At 28.2% G+C, this 18,073-nt stretch overlaps 1 protein-coding gene across 1 annotated transcript in view; it reads left to right on the plus strand.

The window, feature by feature from the left end:
* LOC148313368 (neural-cadherin-like) overlaps nucleotides 1-16,109 on the plus strand; it is a gene marked incomplete at its 5' end in the record, with an annotated part of 38,945 nt that extends 22,836 nt beyond the window's left edge. The window contains 6 exons of the mRNA XM_088263807.1: nucleotides 2,436-2,573; nucleotides 3,063-6,850; nucleotides 7,380-7,621; nucleotides 10,366-10,572; nucleotides 12,704-12,874; nucleotides 15,948-16,109. Coding sequence (XP_088119933.1) covers nucleotides 2,436-2,573; nucleotides 3,063-6,850; nucleotides 7,380-7,621; nucleotides 10,366-10,572; nucleotides 12,704-12,874; nucleotides 15,948-16,075 — 4,674 coding nt within the window. The remainder of the gene's footprint in view (nucleotides 1-2,435; nucleotides 2,574-3,062; nucleotides 6,851-7,379; nucleotides 7,622-10,365; nucleotides 10,573-12,703; nucleotides 12,875-15,947) is intronic.
* Nucleotides 16,110-18,073: the final 1,964 nt, after the last annotated feature.

The following is an 18,073-nucleotide window of genomic DNA, read 5'->3' on the forward strand; positions in this document are numbered from 1 at the left end:
ATCAAATAAAGAGTTATTAAAAAAATCTTACATTAAAAAAATATTCACTTTTCTTTATTCCGTTCATTTTGTATGTACTTATTTCCAAATAATTTTAAAGAGGTAAAAATCAAACAAACTTATTAAATTTGCGAAAAAAAAAAATTTTTTTTTAAATCGTACCTTATGTACTACAAAGAGCTTTTTGTACTTAAAATACAATACACATGAACATAATTTTAAAGCTTGCCTATTTTATGATAAATATCCTTATAATACCATTCGCAGCGTTTCATAATATTGTCAACAGTTACTTTCTTCTAAATTGATTCATAAATCATGAATAGTGTACACGTTTTGTAAAATTATTGTTGTATGTTTACGTATTTAATACGTATTGTATGTGTTTACTTTCAACCTTAGCATCATAAATATTTACTTATGTTTGCTTAATACACACTTATGTCTTTAAATTATTGTTTATTTCAATATTTATATTTTAGTTTTCCTGAAAAATAGACGAAACCTTGTGCATGAAATATTGTAGAAGTGTAACAAAAGAAAATAACCTATAGTTACTAGAAACATTTTTTTATATAAAATGCTCGTTAATAGCATTTTAAATGTGATTTGACATTTTTTCAAAATTAATATCAATGTTTAGTAGATTTGTATTTTTTTGTTTGTTTTATCATGTCGAAAACAATGTGTTTCTTTACATAAATTTAGATAATATGGATACCAGTACTTAAAACATGATCATCAAAAACAGTAACGTTATTTTTTTTTAGACTTGACATGTAAACATGTCCTCCCCAGAAGACGATAAGCGATCATTAAATAAAATATAATTAAATACATTAAAAACAGTAGAGCAGTTTCTGGTAATTAAATAGTATTTTATATCATTACCAAAAATTTGTTCACAGAAAACTGTTAATTTATTCAGATATAATTAAAGGAAAGTTCCGGTTTATCCCCATGAGGGTAGAAAATGGAGGTTACTACTCGTCGGTTTTTAGAATATCTTCGTAAAGAATATTCAGTATCCAGTGTAATTAAGGCTTGTCACGTTTAGACAGATTCATTCTCTAAGGCGTGTCCAGCTTTGAAATTTCCTGAGAATAAAACGTATACTAATATACATATTTTAATAGGTAGATTTTGTACCTGAGAGACTTGCAATTTTCCCTTTTTATGAAGATATTATATATATATATATATATATATATATATATATATATATATATATATATATATATATATATATATATATATACACACATACAATAAACAAATATTCCTTCGATTATTATTTTTGCAACTAGCATCGAACCAGTAATAAAAAGCAGATTGTATTCTAGCGTATTCATGAATTTTTTTATTGAGGGTTAAGAAAAACAAGGTGCAAAATAACTTAATACATGATTTGAATAAATTTACATTTTTGAGTCAGATAATGTTAGTTACGAGAAAACCCGGTCACTGATCAGATTAATTTTTTGTGGAAAAAACTATTTTGAAGTTATTTTAGTATACAAAATGCAGCTCCTTAAAGAAATGTCAGTATAAAACCTTTATCTGACTGACTTTAAAAGTTTTAAATTAAATTCGAATATTGAAAGTGTAATTTATAAGTGATAATTTTGTTTTCAAATATCTAAAAGAAAAAGTACTACGTTACTGCAGAGACTATTTTTCGAATGAATTGAATAAAATTGTGTAATATTTTTCAAACCTTTGACATTTTAAAATAAAACATAAAGCTTCTGTTACCGTCTACAATATTTAAATGTAAAATTTGGGCAATCATTTTAAAAACGAGGTCAAAGGTACAAATCTACACCAACAAACTTACGTGTCTTTCGAAAGTTTTTATTTTATTTTATTTTTTTAATATTAAAAAATATACATCCATCTAGATTTTTAAGATAATTTATTAATTTATAACAGTTCGAGAAACCGTTATTATAATTATGAGTAAAATAAAAAATAAATAAAAGTGGTGAAAAAAAATATTTGATATTTATTTATCTTAGCGTTTTTTAAAAAAAAATCGCACTAGAAAAATTTATTTAAATAAAAAACGCATAAATTCTTAGTTTTTCTCTATTATAATGTTTGAGTGAAACGCTTTATCACCGAATTCTTAGTAAGTAAAAAATTCCTCCACTACATTTCCCAACCCTTATGAGTTGGAACGTGATCGGGATGTCAGTCAGTAAGACTTACCAGTGAAACTCACATGTTATTTATTATAAGTGGTTCTTGAAACGACGTGATTTTTAAAGGCTAGATAAAAATAAAATCCCTTATTCCTGTTATTTCTCAAATATGTCACTCGCCTTTGAATGTCGCTCTTACACAGTAACTGTGTTAGAGCATGTATGTAACCCACCTACCATGTTATGTTCTGTGTAGTTTCTAGCGATAAGTAATCTGTAACACTAAAACAGGTAACGGCGATTGATGGCGATAAAGACCGACCCCACAACGTCGTATACTTCCCGACAGGACAAGGAATTGATACCGATAACCCCTCTAATAGTAAATTCGAAGTGAACAGAACCACGGGAGAGATATTCGTGCTGAAGGTAAGGACAAACTCATTCCCAAATTTCGTATGATTGAATGATATATTTATAAGTTACGACATCAAAATTTTTAATGTCACTTCATTAATATGAAGAATAATTACACATGCCGAGAAATTTAATTTATATGGGGTGCTGTGTTAAATTTTGAAGTACGTGAAGCGAGCTTTTGGAAGTGTTTCTCTTAAGAACGTGGGTAATAACTCTTAAAGAATAATTACAAAGTTTATGGACAAATATGGTTACATAAATCAGTCCTCAGGTTTTATGCTTCACGTATAATCTTAAAGCACTGACGTCATCAGGCTGCGGAGGGAGCCGCTCTGTTAAAATTCGTAATCAGCGCCTCTAAATAAGTAGGGATACTCGTCAAACTAAGAAATTCTAAAAATCATGTCAGCATATGTTTCTTCTGATTACAATTAAAATTTTTAATAAAATATTAATAAAAAGAACAAAACGGTATACTAATTATTTTAAAAATTATAGCCCCTGGATCGGGACCAACCAAATGGACGTCCCCAATGGAAATTCACAATATTTGCTCAAGATGAGGGAGGAGATGGCTTAGTTGGGTACTCGGAAGTTCAAGTCAACTTAAAAGATATAAACGATAATGCACCAATCTTCCCTTTAGGTGTCTATTTGGCTAATGTCACAGAAAATGGTACCGTTGGATTATATGTGATGAAAATTGCGGCTGTTGATTATGACGATCCAAATGAAGGTGGGAATGCTAAATTGGTATATTCGATCGAAAAAAATGTCATTGAAGAAGAAACAGGATTTCCAATATTTGAAATTGAGCCAACTACGGGTATTATAAAAACCGCTGTTTGTTGTCTGGATAGAGAAAAAACACCTGATTACTCTATTCAAGTTGTTGCTATGGATGGAGGAGGATTAAAGGGAACTGGGACAGCCTCGATCAAAGTGAAAGACGTTAATGACATGCCTCCTCATTTCGTAAAAGATGAATGGGTTACAGAAGTTGACGAAACAAATGATGCAGTTCTTCCTTCACAATCTGTTTTGACTGTCACTGTTCACGACGAAGATGAAACTAACAACTTTACATACACAATAATAGAAAATAGTGGATATGGAGCTAGCAAGTTTGAAATGGTTAAAGGAAACGATGGAACTGGGTCTTTAAAAATTAAAGAGCCCCTTGATTTTGAGGATCCTATGCAAAGAAATGGATTTAGATTTCGAATTCAAGTTAAAGATAAGGAAGTTACTGATAAATCAGATACTTATCATCAAGATACATCCTGGGTTGTGGTAAAATTACGGGATATAAATGATAATCATCCTGTATTTGAAAAAAATGTTTCCGAAGTACACGTTTTAGAAAATATAAAGGTTGGAAAAATAATACAAACCTTCAGAGCATTTGATGCTGATAACGGAGGAAAAAGTAAAATATCTTATGCTATAGATCGTTTATCTGACAAAGGACGACATTTTTATATAAATGAAAAAGGTTCTGTAATTGTACAAAGACCCTTAGATAGAGAAAAACTTTCTCGTCATGATGTACGAATAATAGCCGAGGATGATGGAATCCCACCAAAAACTGCAGTTGCATATATGATTGTAGTAGTTAAAGATGTAAACGATAATGCTCCTACGTTCCTTAAGGAATATAGACCCGTGCTACCAGAGCATGTTCCTTCTCAATTGGTAGCGGAAATACACGCAACAGATCGAGATGATCATTCGATGAATAATGGCCCACCGTACAAATTCTATTTGGATCCATCGGCTGATGAGACAATTCATTCTTCATTTAAAGTGGAACAAGTCAAGTATGGGAACAATGAAAATATGGCGGTGGTCTCCTCTTTAGTAACTTTTGATAGAGAATATAAGAAAGACTATAAGATACCAATTATCTTAAAAGATAACGGAAATCCACCCATGATTGGAACAAGTACATTAACTGTTATAATTGGAGATATTAATGATAATAAAATGCAACCTGGAACGAAAAATGTTATGGTTTACAATTATCAGGGTCAGTCTTATGATTTTGATATCGGTAAAGTATTTGTGCACGATGCAGATGACTGGGATTATTCAGATAAAATCGTGAAATGGGAATCAACCGAACATCCTAAATTCAAATTAAACGAAAAAACCGGGATGCTTCAAATGCGACAAGGAATAAAACAAGGAAATTATAAACTAAAATTCAAAGTTTCAGATTACAGGCATAACCAATACAACGTGTCTTCAATATTTAATGTCAAAGTTCAAGACATAAGCTATGAATCGGTAATCAATTCTGGTTCGATAAGATTTGAAGGTATTACCGATGAAGAATTCATAAGAGAATGGGATTATGAAGTACATAGTATTAAAAAAAGCGTAAAAGAGAGCTTAGAAGAAAAATTAGTAAGTTTATTCAAAACCGACAGAGAAGATATCTCAATTTTTAGTGTACAGCAAAGTAATAGTAGCGCATCGTTTGTGGATATAATGTTCACCATCCATGGTACCAATATCAATTCGGTTAATATGAATGGAGTTGTTTTATTACATAAATCTGAAATAGAAAACCATCTCGGTATTAATATCACAATGGCAGGAATAAACGAATGCATTCAAGAAAATAAAAAGTGTGATGGTTCTTGCACTAACTTCCTTGAAATAAAGAAAAATCCTTATTTAGTTGATGCTAATACTACAGCTTTGGTGGGTGTGAGGGCAAAGTTTTTGGCGCAATGCTTGTGTGAAGCTAAAAATTCTAAAGTGGAATCTTGCAAATCAAACCCGTGCTATAATGGGGGATTATGCATTGATAATAAACTCGGGATAACTTGTTCATGTCCTGCGGGATACAGTGGTCCCCGTTGTCAACAGACATACAGAAATTTTCAAGGAAAAGGGTGGGCGTGGTTTCCGCGTTTGGAAATGTGCGACAAGTCTCATCTCAGTTTTGAATTTATCACAAGAAACGCAAACGGAATGTTCCTGTATAATGGACCAATAATTCTCCCTAAATCTTATGAGGAAATTCTCTCAGATTTTGTATCTGTAGAGCTTCAAAATGGGGCACCTCGTCTTCTTATTGATTTCGGTTCTGGAACCTTAGAATTGAAAATTGTATCAAAACTCCCATTGGATGATGGAGAATGGCACAGATTAGACATTTTCTGGGATACTGAAAACGTAAAAATGATCCTTGACTACTGCAAAGCAGCTGAGGTGAAAAAAATTGAAAATGGAAGTCTATCGGAGTTAGATTACTCAAATTGTCAAGCCCAAGGCATTGTTCCTTTATTTAACGAGTACTTAAACGTCAATACCCCGTTGCAATTGGGTGGAGCTTATATTGAAGATTTTGAAAAAATGCAGTACTTTTGGCGACACACTCCGAATATTGAGGGATTTAGTGGCTGTCTTAAAAACGTAATATTCAACAGTAGGTTATATGATTTAGCTCATCCCGGGCTCCAAACGAATTCACTACCGGGTTGTCCTCAGACGGATGAGCTGTGCAATCAAGATGAAAATACAGCTCGCTGTTGGTATAGCGGATCGTGCTTAGCGAGTTACTCGAGTGCGGAGTGTAAATGCAAAGCTGGCTGGACAGGTCCCACGTGCACGACACCTACGACGCCCATAACCTTTCAAAGTCAAAGTTACGTAAAATATGCATTGAGTTTCGAACCAGACAGGTTCACGACAAGTATTCAGCTTCGATTTCGCACGAGAGAATCTCAGGGAGAACTTTTTCGTATGAGTGATCAACACAGCAGGGAGTATTGTATATTGGAAATAAAAGACTCGCGGTTACATTTCCGATACAATTTGAACTCGATGAAAATGGAAGAAAATGATATTTGGTTGAGCAGATTGTTGGTAAATGACGGACATTGGCATGTTGCCAAAGTTAATCGTTTCGGAAGTGCAGTGTTACTCGAAATGGACGGAGGGGAAGGGCTTTACTATAACGAGAGTTTCACGTTCGTTGGACAGCAATGGCTATTTATTGATAAACAAGAAGGCATTTTTGCTGGTGGCAAGGCGGAATTTACCGGCATGCAAACGATAGAGGTCTTTGCCGATTTTCAGAAGGGCTGCTTAGATGACATTCGCCTCGATGGTAAACAGCTTCCGCTTCCTCCAGCCATGAATGGCACGCAGTGGGGACAGGCAACTATGTCACGTAATTTGGTCAAAGGATGCGCTTCAAGTACCCCTTGCATTAACGTCGACTGTGCAACGCCGTTTGTTTGTGTCGATCTGTGGAATAAATTAGAATGCAGGTAAATTCAAGCGAGAATCCATAATTTATGATAAATATATTTTTTTATAATTTCAAATACCTTTAAATTTGAAAAAAACCTTTTTTTAAAACTGAATTTCGGTGTTCGGAATTATTTAAAATGTATTTTCTTTATACCAAACAAAACTGTTTTTGCATATTACACAAAGTATAAAAAAAAATTCAACAGTTTGTGTGTAAAAATTTTGTAAAAGCTCTTTTTGTACCGACTCTTTTACTGTGGTTTCTATTTATTTGGTCAATTATTTTCAAAATGACAAGTTTTAGTTTTTAAATAATTATTAATAACTTCAAACACAGTTTATGGATAAGGATCTTTTTCACAAGGAAAAAGTAATTTCAGTTTTTTCTCCCTTTCAAAACACAGTTTTCCATTGAATGAATTTTTACTCTTTAATAAAATTAAAATTATTTTTCTTATTTGTAAAGTTAAACTAGGATTACGTGAAAAATTTCGATAAACAGTTAAATAGTAAATAAACATAAACTTTTATCTTTTCAACTTTCAGATGCGCAGAAGGTCAAATCCTAACTCACGATGGAAAAGGTTGTACGGATCGTAACGAGTGTATCGACTTTCCCTGTAAGAACGGAGGAAGATGTGTCAATCAGGACCCCAGGACCCGCTATAAATGTGTCTGCATTGATGGCTTCTGGGGGAAGAACTGCGAACTGGAGCACGATAAACACACATTTACCCTCAGCCTCGGAGCCGTTACAGCTATTTTTATTTGTTTACTTATTATATTCGGTAAGGATTCAAACACCTTTTCCCGCAAAGAAATTTGCTCAAAAAATCATAAAAACTCGCATTCTCAAAAGGTAACACTAAAAGTTTTAACTTTGTAAAACTAACAAACCATCGCATCACTTTCCCGTAACAATAAATATATTAAATGGGCCAGTTAAACAATTAAGGTGCTTGCTTCATTGAGATAAATTTTTATTACAAATCATTATTTTTAAATCATTTTTGCTGTTAACGTTTTTTTTATAAAGATAAAAGTTATTTAGATTTAAATATATTCTAAACTTTATCTGCACTCAATGGTGTATAAGACTACATCGTATATAAGCAGTGATATCTTGATCATTAAATATAGGAAGGAAAGGTGATCAGCCTTGCGCTTCAGATCCAGAGCGATATTAAATAAAAATTAGAATGAAAACTCACTAATATTTATTTTGACTTTCTTGGAAATCGAACCCACGACCTTTAATAAGATAGCAAAGCATGCTGACTATTACACTATAGAGGCGGACTTACGTGTAAGATAATAGTTTTTTTTCATGAATTCAGAGCTTCGTTTCTTATATATGAATTAATCTTCCAGATCATTTTACTGTATAAAAAAGGGAAAGAAATTAAATTATACAATGTAATACAATGCTTCGCAAAGTAATTAAAATTTTCGTATATGAAAATGCGTACCTACTTCAAAAGAAATGTAATATGAAATCAAGTAAGTCGTGTAATAAAGACGCTTCTAAGTTAAATTAAAGAAAAGATCAAAGAATGATCTGAACCTTCTTCTTATGTATTATACATTCTGTAGGAGGATAAGGAAGTAGAGAAAATGAAAGAAATATTATGTTTGTAAAATATTTGGTTTTTGGAGAAGAATAAAAAGAGATTACATTGTTTTGTATATGCGTCGGAAGCAAGATTTATAAAATTACATTTTAAGCTTTGAAGGATTATCTTTGTAAATAAATATAATTCATATATACACACACAAATATCATTTATATTTATATATATATATATATATATATATATATATATATATATATATATATATATATATTTATATATATATATATGTATATAAATATATATATATATATATATATATATATATATATATATATATATATATATATATATATATATATATATATATATATATATATATATATATATATATATATATATATATATATATATATATATATATAAATATATATATAAATATATATATATATATATATATATATACCTATACATAAATATATTTATGTATATGTATATAATATATAAATATATATATATATATATATATATATATATATATATATATATATATATATATATATATATATATATATATATATATATATATATATATATATATATATATATATATATATATATATATATATATATTATGTAAATAAATAAAAACATAAATAAACCATTAAGTCTTTCACACTTCACACTTCACTTAAACATTTCATGATCGATATTAAAATAAATATTTATATTACCTACAATATCATTGTGTTATAAAATTGGGCATGGAAAATAATTCTAGAATAAACTAAAAGTTATGAAAAAGTTATTCTAATAAAACAATACGCATTATTAAAAGTCTGACCAAAGATTTTTACATTTTATTACAGCTTGGTATATGTTTAAACAAAATAACACTGAATTTTCAACTAAAACTCGGATAAAAAACATCAAAATCATGCCTCTTTTTATTTTATTATTTTATTTCTGTAGTTTGTACTGTTAAAGTAAAAGGAAAAAGTAAAATACACAAATTCTCATAAGCAAACAAAAATTGGTTATGAGTTAAGTTGGTTTGGGTTCAAAAAGTAAAAAGATTATAAGGCAATGTTTATCTTACGAAATATCAAGGGACCAAAGTAATTTGTATTCAATGAGTGTTGTGAATTTACTATTTGTTCAGCTTTGGGAATTGGGATACACAATATATTATTAACATGGGAGTATACAGAAAGTAAACGTAGTTTATATTAATGATTAAAACGATTTCGATCCCGAGGGACCATAATATTTTTTACCTTAAGAAATTTATTTATTATAAATTTTTTCAATACTACATATTTAATTTTTTTCTGTTGTCGATTCAGTAAAATAAAAATTAAACATCAATGAAAATAAGAACATTAGAAATAAATCATACATTTTTATAATCCTGCTGATATATTTCCATTTATTGCATAAAAGATCGTTGCATATAAATTATGACGGAAAATGAGACAAAAAATATTTTTCTCTAATCCAATATTAATAATCATGTTTTAATAATGATTCCATTTTTTATGTCAAAAGTATTATGTTTGCCATTTTAATTTAAAAAATCATAATCAGTCTAATTTTTCAACGAAACAGAATCCAAAATCCAGAAATTTTTGAACATAAAAAAATTAATAACTTTACAAAGCTTAAAAAACATCATTAAGAAATTTAACTCATCAATTGACAATTTAATAAAAGGGTTATATTGACAACTAAGTTTTGAAGTTTATTTTTTGTATATGAATATATTAAACTATTTAAAACCATATCTTAACAAATTGGTTTATTTGTCTAGAATAATTCTGATTTTAATTTTTTCGAGTGCATGGTAGTGACATACGTTAATATTATTACAACATTAAAAATAGCTCCATCGAAATAAATGACCTTGAATGAATTTTAATGAATGAATTTGAATAATTATTTTAAAATATGTTTATTTTCAGTGGTGGTTCCAATTTTTCTTGCCTGCAGTCGCAGAAAGGACGGAAAATCGAAGGCAGCGGGTCCAGAAAAGGATATTCGAGAAAATGTAATAAATTATGATGATGAAGGCGGTGGTGAAGATGATATGACTGCGTTTGATATAACCACATTGCAGATCCCAGTGCAGCACGTACAACAGACAGAGTTCACTGAAATTGTCAACAATGGTACGTTTGAAGTCGGTAAATAAAATTTTATTAAAATATTGGAGTATTCGTGACCCATTCATTAAACTGTCAAGCAGTTGGTCAAGAAAAATGTATTTAAGGGATAAATTTTGTACTATTACGTTATACATACTTTATCATTAACAAAAAAAATGGAATAAAACATCTTTAAATTTTAGTATCTGTTAAACCGGTTTATCAAATTTGTCTTGTTGTTATACTATAGATGAAAAAAAGAATGGAAGTCTGGATGTTTACAGGGTTGAGAAAAACTTTTATTTTGCATAGTCTCTTTCATTTTTATGCAAGGTCCGAATCCTGGATTGTATTCACACACTTGAGACCCGCTTGAAAACATCACTTTTATTTTATACATTCCAATACATGTTAGATGGCTGTTGAACTGTGAACTCATATGTACTGCTTTTTTAGATTGATCAATATATCTAGGACTGACAAAAAATTATGGAGTGTGTTTGTCAATCATGGGTAGAATTGGTGAATGTTCCAGGTTTGCAAAGTAATCACTTAACCAGTCTATGGCACGTCAAAAGGCCTGTAAATACCCAGACTCTCATTTCATTCTTCATTTATGTTAAGATATAAACAATTTTAAAAAATCCTTAGCGGAGATGATCCCTATTTGTGAACAAGTATTTGGACACATTAAAATGTAAATATTTTATATTGCTGACATTTGTTTTTCAATTCAAATCATAGGTCATTTCTAAACCCGATTCATATTTGCAGTAATCTCATATTGAACCTATGTATGTATGTAAAAATTATATTTAGAAAAAGGTAACCATTTTATTAATGCTCTCGGTGCAAAATAAATTACATGCGTTATTTTGTTATAAGTACCTATATTAAATAATTTGTAAGTTACCTCATTTCAAATTACTTTGAGTTGAATCCAGGGAAAAGTTGTATTAAAAGAAATGCATTTTGTCTGCCTTTTGTTTATCTCAATTTTTTTAAAAATGTTTTGAGGTCAATTAAAGGCAAATAAATATAAAACATTTTTAGCATTGATATACAAATAATGTTCATATAATAATAATGTTCATAAAATATGAATATTCAGGTTAACTTTTAAAGTATGAAAATGTATAAAGCAAATAAATAGCAGTAAAACAAAAAACCAATCTTAAATTTTGCACCGGTGATATTTGAAAGGGTGGTTTTCATTTTTAAATTAAAATAAATTGATGTTTGTTTTCACTTTATTTAAAAAATAAATGAACAACAACGACTCACATTAATATCAATATTAAAAAATGATTTTAAGGTATTTTCATTTCTTAAAAATAATCACGATAAATATACTGCCATCTGTTAAAGAAAAGCACAAAAACTCCGTGAGAATGTGAATCAACGTGGAAATTCATGAGTAAAGACGCAAACCATATTTGAGATTTTTCACCATATATTCAAACCTTTACAAACAGATTTAGCTAGAAAATGTGTATTGAATTAATAGTAAAAGCTACAAAGATTCGTAGTATTCAGTATCAGCATTTGTTAGAATTTACATTTAATCAGTCAGCATTTGATAAATATCAATAATAAAGGATGTAAAATAAAAAAAATTAAGTAAAAAAGGTGTAAACGATGCTATGGTTTTTATTCATTGTGTAAAATTTAATTAAATGTCTCTTTGTAAATAGTAAAAAAGTAAAACAAAATTTAAGATTTACCAAACTAAAAATTCTCAAATCTTTCTTTTGAAGAGAAATTCGTTGCTTTTTATTTCTTAAAAATATGTTTTTTTGAAGGGATTGCCGTAATGGTAAAGCCATCTATAATTGCAAAGCATGTACATAAGGATTTATTTCTAAAAACATATTTTTCACTGTTATACAATAATCTCTGAATAGATTTATTTTTTTTAATGATTTTTTTAAAATATTCAAAACCTAATCAGGCATTCGAAGAATTTTATTTGTAATTAGTTTTGATTTTTTTTACATGTTCATGCATAATTCGTACTGGTTCTCAAAAACGTTTTAGTCAATATTCGTAAAAAAAAAAAAAAAAATTGTTTGTGTGAATGGTCCAAAGTAACGATAAACATTAAAAAGACAGTCTTAATGCTTAAACGTCTAAATCCAATATATTTTTATTTCAGTTTCCAAAGAAAACGAGTCCAAAAGAAAAGTTGGTAATAAAAAACAGGAAATACAAAATTACAAAAAATGTGCCGATTGCGATGTGAATTGTCCACCTTTCGATGATTTGAGAAATTATGGATACGAAGGAGAGAGCAGCACAGCGGGATCACTGAGCTGTTTCACTCCAGGTACATGGTAATGAAATATTTAAAATATTTCTTCATACATTATAGTATTATAGAAAAAGGTTTTATATATGTATTTATGTATATATATATATATATATATATATATATATATATATATATATATATATATATATATATATATATGTATGTATATATATATATATATATATATATATATATATATATATATATATATATATATATATATATATGTTTATATATATGTATATATATATATATATATATATATATATATATATATATATATATATATATATATATATATATATATATATATATATATATATATATATATATATATATATATATATATATATATATATATATATATATATATATATATATATATATATATATATATATATATATATATATATATATATATATATATATATATATATATATATATATATATATATATATATATATATATATATATATATATATATAGATATATATATATGTATAAATATATAAACATCAAGTATGTCAAATATTTGAAAGCTTGTCAGGAGACATAATCTAATCCATAATAATCTTCGGGAATGTATGAGGAGATGCATGAATGTGGAAGAGGCAAAGAATGTTTGCAAAGACAGAGTGGTGTGGCATTCGATTCTCTCGTAACCACTGTAACAGAGTTTCTGGGCTCGTAACCACTCTATCACAATTTTATTTCTATTTTTAGTAATGAGCCGCTTAGGCTCTCAGAAAAAGGATGAAATTGAAGTATTTTTGTAAAGAATAAAAACTCAAATATTTCTCTTATACTTCCAAAAAAATAATAGAGCGCAAAAAAGAGAACATGAAAATACTCACCTTACCTTGTGGCAGGGGCGTGCATTCCATATAGGCAGAAAAGCTGTGCCTATCTTAACTTACCCGCGTGACATATAAAAACGCTAAAAGAGTAGTTCATAGCCTACCCATATTAATTATCGGTGCATTCCACTGCCTTGTAAGAATATTTCTGCGGCATTTAATATTATTTGGATGACATGAATAGTTTCAGATAGAATATTTTATTAGTCTCTGCTTTCTAGTTGAGAAAGAAAAACACGTTTTTATGTATTTAACATTTTTTAGATTTTTTTAAAACTTTATTTTCAGATCAAATTGCGCCATTAGACATTTGAGTTGTATTGACTTTTCTCTCTCCTATTTTTAAACCATTTTAATGAGAAATGTAATTTTTTCTCAAGTGAAGTTTGCTTATCGACTTTTTGAACTTGTTCTTCTAACAGTGTCAGATATTTCATTATATTCGTACTTGAAAAATACAAATACATATTTAAGATATACTTGTATATGTACATATATATTAAAGTTGTATTTGAATGCTTGAATATGTTGAATACTGAAAAATAAGGACTTTTTGAGATAAAAAAATATCTAAGTAAAGAAATAAACATTCATAATGAATGTTCAATAAGTCTCTTATTTGAATTCATTTAACGCAAATGAATATCATATTTATTGAATAATTTTAATTAATCGAAAATCCGAACTTGAAGCGACTAATTGGGTATTCGTGTTGCATAAATGCCATTAACGATCAATCATAATCGTATCTACCTTAGGATAGCTTTGTATACGTGATATTTGAATTCGTATATGGAGGTATTTAAAAGCTTTTCATATATTTTAATGATCGTTTTTTGCTTCAGTAAAAATTTCGTCTGTGTTTTTTTGTGTTTTGAGTTGCCTCGTGTAATGATACATAATACTTCAGATACACAAATAAGTTAGAATATACATATTTTTAACGTATATTGGCCTTACAGTTGAAGATTTAGAAGTTGAGTAAAAAAGGCAATTTTTTTAACACAATATATTTTTCTTTTCATTACACGATGCCAGATATTAACAAATGGAAAAAATAGCCATTGAAAAATTTTGCATACTATTTTTACACAAATATAATACAAAATAAATATAATACATAAAAACTTACAAATTCTTGCATTTTCCTGTTGATTTTGGAATCACGCGTTTAATTTCTGTAAGATCAATTTTTTTTTCGTTATTTCATACAAAACCTAAAATATAGTAGTTTTTATTCTTAATATTAATTAATGCTAATAAAAAAAGACATTTTCATTTTATTTTTAAAAGATAATATAATTTCCTTTATAAAATTTATCTTAATGTATAAAGGTATAATTAGTTAGATACGTATCAAATGAAATGAGTTTGGAAATGGATACCAAACAAAAGCATTAATGAAATCGTGACTAAAAGTAAACGTTTTATGTAAATAACCACAAAATAACTTAAAAATTCTTACTTTCCTTAAAAAAAAAGTTTAAAAAATGTACTATTATTTTCATTTTCTGGTATTTTACCGTGAAATAACTTTATCTTCCAGATTACATATATTTCACGTCCCAAATATATTGCGTCAAATGTATCATTAAGATATGCATATTGAATGTATATGGATTATTATAACAGTACAATCATTTACCCTATGGTTTCATTTAATCAACGATACGTGACATTTGTAAAAAAATGTTTTTGAAAGATTTTTTAATAAAAACGAATTATTAAAAATTGTAATCTTTGCAAATAAGACAGCGAAGCAAGCCCCGTTTTTACTTGTTTCTTAACACATTCTAGTAAAAAAAGTAACATTCGATCAATGGCTGATAAAAAGTAATGTATTAATTTTCCTCAGTGCCATATTTGATACATTTTCAATAATTTTCTTTGATAAATACAGCTAAAATAATTATTATTATAATTGGCAGTAGCTATCCTTGTTATTGTACGAAAATGCTTATTTAGAAACGTTGGTTCAACTTGGCAAAAAACTTAAAAACATAAATCTTCATCAAAATCTTCTTAAAAATTTTGCACAGAAAAATAACATTCTTCAATTCCTTATATTTGTTTATAAAACGTGCACGTTTCCTGATAAAAGAGGATAAAAGCTTGAAAAACAAATATTGACTTTTGAATAAAACTATTCTGAATTGGTAAAATAATTAATACTTGTGTGTTTTCAAGTCACGTTTACTCAGATTTGTAATTTATTGTGTTTTTTTTTCAGATAGTGATGATGAGCAAATAGGCTGTAATCACATAGAGATAAGTGGAGAGAGATTTAAGAAATTAGAAACAGTGTATAATATTTATCAACAAACTAGCAGAAATCTATCACCCGTTAAAGGAAGTTAAAAATTTTATAAATTTGTAAATATGAAAACATGTAAATAATATTCTTGATGCCAAATAAATCAACAAAAATTATAACAAAATATAATTGTTTGTATTTTATTTATTTGTGTAGAACCATAAAATTAAATAACATAAAATTCCTAATATTCCTTTGCATATATGGTAAAACGATGTTTAAATTATACAACTAGTTGGTCACGCCTTGCTGTGCCTCACTCTTGTTAAATGGAAATACAAGACATTAGAAAACACAGATTTTTAATATGCTTAATTTAACAACGCTTGTTGGTATACAATATTTTGGGAACTGTCCACCACAGTACAGATAAGATTGCGCTTATTGCTATTACGTTCAATAAGTAGAGTTGCCATTGCGAATAAAAATCTGTTTTTCACAAAAATACAGTTTTTATCTTTGTATTTTAGGTATTTAAAACTATGCGTGAATTCGAATGCAACTTTGTACAGAAATCAGTAAAAAAACTTAAGGAGATTTAAGATTTTGAGCAAACTAATGTTTTTATTTTTATTCAAACAAGTAAAACAATCGCGTATTAAAATGTACGTTTTCTTAAAATTTCAAAGCAATAAGGGAATTTCTGCAACAGATTTATAATTTTGAAAAAAACAGACATTAACATTTCAATGTTGTAAAAACATTGGTTTATTTAAATGCAACGTTGCGCGTTGTGTAAAAATAAATAGGTATACAACTCTGGTAAACTAGGCTTTGAAAATAAATATTAAATTTTTTACATTATTCTTAACATCTCAACATAGATGAAGAATAATATGGAAGTCTGGGCATTTACAGGGCTTACGACCGTCATAGGCTGGTTCTAGTGATCAGTTTACACACGATCCATATTCTTCTTTATTTATGTTATGAAATTAATGTAAAAAATAACTCTTAATTGGAGATAATCCAGATTTGTGGGTACAGTATTTGGACACACTCAAATTTATATTTTAATTATATGAGTTTTTCTTGTAAAAACAGGATTTTTTGAAGTTAACTTTTTTTCTTAACTTTTCTTAACATTTATTATTTTATTTTTAACTTAACTTTATTTTCCATCCAACTCAATAATACGCAATACATTTGAGTAATAAATTTTGATGTTTTATTAAAATGTCTTCTTAGATAAGTAAGTAAAGAAAGTTAATAAAAAAAAATTCTATGAAGCGATGATCATATACTTTCAATAAAAAAAATCAATGTCGTATGAGAAAAACAGTACTGAACTTCTTTTTAAAAAAAAAAATATTGTATTTGGCAGTCACCAAGTGAAAAGATGTTTCTGCCAGTATTAAATCTTATTTTTATTTATAAACAGCAAGAATAAATAAAAGAAATACTGAAATTCTTTTGCGATTGGTGAAAATTGAACCGGCTTCGTCATGGCGTGTTTGTTTTTCGGTCAGGGGTCACAACGTTTGTCAACAAAGGTATGTAGTATGTAGCTTTTGTAGCTTTGTCATTATTAAAGTCTGATTCCTAAATAAATATTTGAAGCACTCAACTTTTAACACAAGTACAATATTTTATAAACTAATAAGAAGCTTCCATAGGGAAGAAAAGATTGCGCCTTTGGAAGTTCTTACATTGGTATGACTTCCAGAAAATTCAAAACAAGAATCAGGGAACATGAATTGTGTTTGAGAAATAATAATTTTCAAAATTCGTTAACCATTCAATCCATAACGATCACAAATTTAACCACAATAACGTAGAAATCCTAAAAATAATTAATGCAAAAAGCCATAAACTGCAACATTTTGAAACAATAGAAATTCATAAAAATATAAATAACAATAAACCCGTAATTAACAATATGACAAGGATAAAAGCCTCCCCCCTTTTGTCTTTGTTTCCACTGATAAAAAAAAATGAAATAAATAAATCAAAATAAGAAACAGTTCCTACCCCCTCTTCAAGCTTCAACGTCCCAAGGACCCAACTCTAAAATTTAAAATTAGCTTCACATACGGTGTTTG

The sequence above is a fragment of the Brachycentrus maculatus genome, unplaced genomic scaffold (assembly GCF_059751285.1).
Source record: "Brachycentrus maculatus isolate JH-2025_06_01 unplaced genomic scaffold, ASM5975128v1 h1tg000014l, whole genome shotgun sequence".
Lineage (NCBI taxonomy): Eukaryota > Metazoa > Arthropoda > Insecta > Trichoptera > Brachycentridae > Brachycentrus > Brachycentrus maculatus.